Here is a 7,550-nt window from a genome sequence, read left to right as displayed (position 1 = left end):
GATGGAAAAGAATTATAAGTATGTTTTGATTTACTTACTGACTGATTTAAGGCCTAAAATAAAATAATACCAGTTTCATTTTATTCTAATGTTTTAAATATTTTTATAAACATATATGGGTACCGACGATTTTAATTTTCTGAAATTACTTTTATACCATCATTTTATTTCGACTGATTTAAAAATTAATTGTACTGTCTAAGAAATTAATAAGGTCAATGAAATAGTTTCTTGTTGTTACATTTCTCCAAATAGTGTACTTAGTTGTAATTCTTTGTTGAGAAAAAAAAACCTCATGAAATGCCAATGGCCAATGGGGTTCAGTCTGAACTGTTGTTTTGGTTATGTCTTAGTTTTAGTGCAACCCCTTGTTAGTGTTGGACGTGGCTGGGATAGTTCATTGTTATATTTTATTGTTATTGTTTACTAAGTTAAACTTTAGTAAGCCTCGGTTTTAGAAAAGAAAATGCTACGCTTTCTAAGCCGAAAGAAAGGTAGAAATGGCCAAAAAACGTCGACACATTACAAATCTGACCATCACCGAATGTTGGGAAGTAACAAAAATGTTCAATGCAAAGTTTTATTATTAGATGGTACAGATTTATCTATTGATTTATCGGTAATTTTGTTTCTTATTTAAATTGCGTGTTGAATTAGCTCAGTAATTTTCTTATAGACTCATTTTACTTTTTTTAATTACAGAAAAAAGCAATTGGCAGTGATCTTTATGAACAAGTGTTTTATTCATTAGATCTCATTGAAAAAGATTATTTTGGTTTGCAGTACACCGATGCAAATAATGTTCAGGTAGGATTTTAAGCAAATTAAAACAAGTTTAATTATTAATGTCATTGGAACTGTTATTCATAATCATGTTTGTTTTCAGCATTGGCTTGACCCCACTAAGGCCATTAAAAAACAAGTTAAAAGTAAGTCATCTTTCAAAGTTATGCTTTTAAGTGTCATATTTAATTGTTATTGACTCATTTTCACAATGTTTACTTTCTTTTAGTTGGACCACCATTTACTTTAAGATTAAGGGTTAAGTTCTATTCTTCGGAACCTAATAGCTTACGGGAAGAATTGACTAGGTATCAATTTTTTCTGCAGCTTAAGCAAGACATTTTGGATGGAAAACTTGAGTGTCCAGAAAACATAGCAGTTGAATTAGCAGCATTGGCATTGCAATGTATAGTTGTTTTAATTTTGAAGTATTTTTTACATTATCTAAGTAATTTTCATTATTTTTAATTATTGTGTTGTTGAATCTTAGCTGAACTTGGTGATTATGAAGAAGCCTACCATACTCCTGCATTTATTTCTGAATTCAGATTTGTTCCAAACCAGACAGAAGAAATGGAATTATTAATTCTGGAAGAATTTCAGAAGTGCAGGTAACTTTTTATATCACTTTTTTTATTATTATATTTGTTATACTGTAGCCGATATGGGCAAAAATTAGCTATAATTGAAACTAAGCTAAAATTGGCATGGATGCGACTCTATTCATGAATGAACCATTGATTAATAAATATCGTACTAATGACAATTTTAACTATTAGTTTCATCTAGAGCTAATTTTTTTCCAACTCTGACCTGTAGAATGTATTTAATTTGTTTCCTAGCTCAAGTCCCAAATTAATGCAGTTCCCCTTATTACAAATGACGCAAGTAATATATCAGTTTTATCTGATCCTTAGCCTTTTCTAATAATCGATATTAGGTTAACCAGAGAAGTTTTTGAATTTTTGTTGAGACCTTGCTAGCAAAATAGTTAAAATGACCGGAATACTATAATTCTATGTCAGAGAATTGATCTTTAATGAATTTTGAAATTGTTTGGGTTGGGTCCTGCCAGTTAAAACTAGCTTTTTGCTATCAGTGTCAGTTTTGAACTGCAGCATGATCCATTTCAGTGTTCATTAGACTATAAACTGGACCATTCCATATCTGAACCACCCCTTAAAAAAAAAAAAGATTTGATCTTATATATGTATTTCATATATAAATACATTCAATTAAATCATATCAATACCTTATGTGCTAGGGCTTGATAAACCTAATTAAAAACACTGACTCCTTTGATTTAAAATAAAATCTAAAATTAGTATTGAAATTTGAAAGTATATTTATTTTCTCAATTTTGTTATCAGCGGATATAATTAACCTGTTCATTAAATATTTCTTAAGTGAAAAATTGTATTATTAATACAATTTTAGTGTTTAAAAACAATTAAATATGAGTTTTAGAAAAGACACATGTATATACAAACAAACAGATTGTTTTCTAAGAAATGTTTATTAGCTTTTTCAACACTTTCCACCCCCTCAGGTATTTCTCAGTTCCTTTTTGACCGCTTCCTCTACCATCTCCTTCATATATTGATAAATATTTATTTATTTGGTTGTTCTGAAATATGTTCATTCTGTTCTTTGTTAGTAATATTCTGTTTTTTTTCTTGTTTTTATAGAGGGCTTACTCCAGCACAAGCAGAGACAAATTATTTAAACAAAGTAAAATGGCTGGAAATGTACGGTGTCGACAATCACATTGTTTTGGTATGATGAATTTAATTAAAAATTATTATATAAATGCTTCCGAATTGTTGCTATTAGTGTGAATTATGCTTTTAATTTTTAAACAGGGTAAAGATGGCTGTGAATATTCGCTTGGGCTTACACCTACTGGAATTTTAGTTTTTGAAGGAACCCAAAAAATTGGTCTATTTTTTTGGTATTTTCATTAATATTTCTTAAAAATTATTAATTTATTTTTTATTATATTTCATCATTTTTATACTTGATTTGGTTATAATTTTTAGGCCTAAAATTGGTAAGCTAGATTTCAAGAAGAAGAAATTAACCTTAGTAGTAGTTGAAGATGATGATATGGGGCGTGAACAAGAACATACATTTGTCTTCAGGTATGTTTTTAGTTGCATTAAAAGTCATAAACTTTCTATCATGCTTTCTTAGACTTGTGAGTTATTATATTTGTTAAGGTGGATAGAGGTTCAAACTAAACCACTCCGCAATGGATGAGAATGATTGAGAATTGTTGAGTCAAAATTTTGATAAATTGTATTTTAAAACATAAACTTTAGAAGAATATAGTGACAATCTTTTAAAAATAAGAAACATGATACAAAATAAAAATTGTTCAGCTGAAATTTAAAAAGAGCTAATTTGAAATAAATAATAAACTTAAAACTAATGTGAGCTTAAAATTAATATTAAAGAAAAATTCTGGCTAATGAGTTCATTACATAACATTTATTTATCTCTTCTAGTTAGAGTTTAAATTAATCCAGATATTTCTATATTATTCATTGTGACGATATTTCCTCATAATAGTTTTCTATTTCTAAATGAACCTTTCAGTTAACGGATCGATGAATTCCATTTTTAACTGAAATAATATTTTATGTTCCAAAATGTTAACATTATGCTTTTGCTAAATTATGGCAGAATTATTAACTAGTCACTATTTTGACATGACAACAGTATCAGATTAGCAAAATGTTGGGTAATATGTTTATTAAAACTTACAATGAAATTTAATATTTAGTTTCCTCGAAGACTGAAGCCCAAACTAATGCAAGACATTCTCCTATGAACTCTGTATTTTCTATTTTCTCAAATTAATTTTATAGTAAATAAGTCAGTTATTTGTTTTATTAAACATATAAATATTAGTAATTTTGTTTGTTAATGTATGTTTCTTTTATTTTTCAATTGCAATTTTATTATTATTATTTCTTATTTATAATAATTATATATATTTTTTTACTAATTAATTTTTATTATTTAAAATTATTCTATAATTGTAACATTGTTAATCATTTGGGTTATATTTTGCATGAGACTGAACCCCCCCCCCATATTCCCAATTTTTAAAAGCAAATGATATTTTGATAATAGCTATGAAATTTAAATTCAAAATTAATTTTTGTATCACTTTTTACTTTATTAATCCTGCATGTTATTGTTGAAAAAATTGTAAATAAAATCCTCAAGCCTCTCTAAAAACAGTAAATAATTAATCAATCTATGTTTTGGCAGACCAGGGCAGAAATTTATTAAATAACATTGATGCAGACCAGAGATAGCATATCTCACTCCAATAACCTAAAAACACTAAAAAAGACTGGTACATCGCTGCAAAACAGTTTCTCATATTCTATCATTGACAGTTGATGTTAAACTATTCTTGAGTAATGAACCATTTTTATTTAATTAGTATTTCATTGGCTGTTGAAGTAGGATGTACTCTCTATGGTCTGCATTATTGTAATTTTGTCTTTCTCTCTCCCTTTTTTTCTATCATTTATCTATTTATACCATCTTTGATCTATTCAGTTTAATAGTTACTAATTAGTAATTATTCTAGTTTAATTGTAGAGTTTTATGTTGTAGATTACATAATGAAAAAGCGTGTAAGCACCTTTGGAAGTGTGCGGTTGAACACCACGCTTTCTTCAGGCTAAGAGCTCCAGTTAAAGGTCCTTCTGCCAGGCAGAATTTTTTCAGAATGGGCTCTAGGTTTAGATACAGGTAAGTTGATTTTTACTAAAAAAAATATCTATTTTTTCTGCCTCTATGGAGTTTTCTCTAATTCCTACAATATTATCTAAATAATAGAAAAAAATGTATTTAAGATGACAGTATTTGTCGATGTTAATAATTCATTTAGATTGGTTCTATTTATTGAATAATATTTGGTAAATAATATATCTTAAATATAGTCTTAGTACATTGGGTAAATTACAAATTTAAAAGCTATTTTGACATTTTATAACTGCACAAAATATACTCATTTTTACTAGATTGTTTTTTTCTGTCAAATCATTATATCAATATGAGGTGTATATAGTTGACCGTAGATTACTGATTAGAGAAGATAGTCGGGAGGTGCGGTCAGCAAAGAAACAACATAAATAAACAAAAAATATTTATTTATACCGACGTTTCGACCTGATTTTCAGGTCTTCATCAGGGCTATAAAACCAAAAAGACAACCATCATTTAGAGAGAAAAAAAATTTTAAAACGTTAAGACGTTTTTCTTTTTTTACTCTCACATTGACTATTTTATCTCTACGATCTTTTGACCCTTAGATTTCTGTTTATATAACATCTTTTGCCTACCTGCACTCTGCAGCGGCTTTTCCTGCAATTTATAACAATGTTCTTTCCTAATTTCTTTAATTAATTCTTTATAGATTCTTTCCACTGTATCATTTATTTGTTGCTCACATTTATATTTATATATAAATAATAATGTAATCAATCTACTACTGTCTTGTCCATAGTTAGTAATCAACTAATTTATATTTTCATGCCATTATTGTGTATATTTCCAAATTTTTAGTCTATTATTTAATTTATTTTATATATTTGTATTTATTTAGTTTTATTATTATTATTTTATTTATATATTTAGTTTATCTATTTCATTTTTATTTATATATTCTTTTTCTCTCTAAATGATAGTTGTTGTCTTTTTGTTTTTATAGCCCTGATGAAGACCTGAAAATCAGGTTGAAACGTCGGCAAAAATAAATATTTTTTGTTTATTTATATTGTTTCTTTGCTGACCGCAACCCCGGGGGTCGGACCATCTTCTCCAATCATTATATCAATATTTTTTCTATTTAAAAATAAAATTGAAAACCAATATTTAGAAAATAAAATTGTGTTGGCCTTGGTACTGGCCAATCGAAGTGAAACTTCTGGAAATGAAATAATTTATTAATGATGGTCAAACATTCCCTCTTATAGCTTTAGGTAGAAAATATTGGTTCCATAATAATTATAATAGAACAATCATTTCCTAAGTCAATTCTAGTAGGAAAATGTTTTTATTATTCTAATAGGAGAGCATGAGATAACAGGAGTTTACTTTATCAACGAGTATTACAGGGATTGCTAATCTCCTCGTAACTTTCTACACTTCTATTACTATATAAATTTTTCCTGCTTGCATCGACCAGCATAGTCCCTTCTTCCACTTCTGTTTCATTTCGCATCACAAAATCAATTTATTCTCATATAACTTTTTTTCTTGAGTCGTTGAACATAACTAAGAAGTTTCACTTCAAAAAATTCAATAAAAAATTTTGAAGGACAGTGAGTTCAACACTAAACAAACCTGTTGAAAGTGGACTAGTGGAATGGTTTGTTTGTTTTGCTGTTTTTAGTGGCTGTAGTAAAAATAAAATTATCAATCGCTTAATGACAATATATATAACTGATGTACTTAAGAAATCAGTTAGATTGTCTAAAATAAAAAATAATGTTTAAAATAAAACTAACTTATACTCAATGAGTTATCAAAGATAATTGTTTTTTAACTTCTTCTAACCCCATTGTTCTTCGACTTAACATATTTTTGACTGTTAAAAATTAGTTAGTTTGCTATTTAGTTAAACAAAACTAATTAACAATTTTTGGAACAAAAAGTAAATTCATTACTATATTGTTTAAATATTTATTAAAGAAGGGTATATTACAATATTGATAGTTTATTTAAATATTTACATCCCTAGCTCAACCTGCTTATTACCATTATGGTATATTATTATCTATAAGCGTAATTAAATATGTTTTTATTATTAATTGAATCTAATAATTCATTTTAACACAATCTTTCATTTTTAGTGGGAAAACTGAATTCCAAACTAGTCAACTAAACAGAGCAAGAAGGAGCGTTCAATTTGAAAGGAAACCAAGTCAACGTTATGCTCGGAGGCAGTCTCATGTGTACCGAGAAAAAAACAAGTAAGTTATTTTTGTTTTTATTAACATCTTATTGGCAGCAATCGACATAATTTCATTTTTTTTTTTCTAATATTTGCTGTATTCAAAACCAAAACTTATGTCTTACAAATTTACTTCTGTTATTTTTAGAAATGAGAACAAATCTCAATCAGTAGAAGCCGAAGTGTCTTCCACCAGCCCCGCCAGTAGCGTCGCTTCCCAATCAGGTACAACTTAAAAATAAAAATGTAATTAGACTACACAAAACCTATACTTTCCTAGGCCAAATTGTATTTTCATAAATACCACATTTTTGCTTTAGTAGACTTAAAATGATCGTGTAAAATGAAAAAAGTAATTAAAATAATACTATGATGGAAAATAATTACCCCTGAGCCTATAATTGCACTTCTTTTTTTTTTTTAACATTTTTATTGCATAAATATAAAATGTACAATATTTACCATATTGTTTTGGGATACCTCCATTTATAATACAATTTTCCTATTACCTTTCGAACTTGACTCCCAGTCATACCTATCCTGCCATTCACTAATGAAGTCTTTTTTCATTTTTCAACAAATTTCCTGTAAAGGCAGTTTCGCATTTTCCACTCTACCCGAACATTGTTTTGCTATCTTGTCAACTCGTTCATTGCCGTACAAACCCATATAACCTGGAACCCATTGGACATTAAATTTGTTATTTGATGAACTATGAACTTCTAGTATGTTATCAGGCATAAGTTAAGATGGTTCTTAGTACCGAATAATATATATAATTGGAACATTA

General features: G+C 27.8%; 1 protein-coding gene across 3 annotated transcripts in view; it reads left to right on the top strand.

The window, feature by feature from the left end:
* The first annotated feature begins 306 nt into the window (after positions 1-306).
* LOC106680196 (band 4.1-like protein 5) overlaps positions 307-7,550 on the top strand; it is a 34,317-nt gene continuing 27,073 nt past the window's right edge. For 2 of the 3 annotated variants that reach the window (XM_014419728.2, XM_014419726.2), the window contains exons 1-11: positions 308-619; positions 703-807; positions 887-929; positions 1,013-1,189; positions 1,274-1,394; positions 2,472-2,559; positions 2,646-2,734; positions 2,823-2,924; positions 4,417-4,554; positions 6,660-6,779; positions 6,909-6,985. In XM_014419728.2, coding sequence (XP_014275214.1) covers positions 467-619; positions 703-807; positions 887-929; positions 1,013-1,189; positions 1,274-1,394; positions 2,472-2,559; positions 2,646-2,734; positions 2,823-2,924; positions 4,417-4,554; positions 6,660-6,779; positions 6,909-6,985 — 1,213 coding nt within the window. In that variant the 5' untranslated portion in view covers positions 308-466. Of the gene's footprint in view, positions 620-702; positions 808-886; positions 930-1,012; positions 1,190-1,273; positions 1,395-2,471; positions 2,560-2,645; positions 2,735-2,822; positions 2,925-4,416; positions 4,555-6,659; positions 6,780-6,908; positions 6,986-7,550 lie in introns of all 3 variants that reach the window. The other variant, XM_014419727.3, reaches the window with a different exon arrangement.

Source organism: Halyomorpha halys, unplaced genomic scaffold (assembly GCF_000696795.3).
Source record: "Halyomorpha halys isolate HHAL.00 unplaced genomic scaffold, Hhal_1.1 Scaffold250.1, whole genome shotgun sequence".
Classification (NCBI taxonomy): Eukaryota; Metazoa; Arthropoda; class Insecta; order Hemiptera; family Pentatomidae; genus Halyomorpha; species Halyomorpha halys.
The sequence above is the reverse complement of the archived record's forward strand: the minus strand, read 5'-3'. Positions and strand labels throughout refer to the sequence as shown.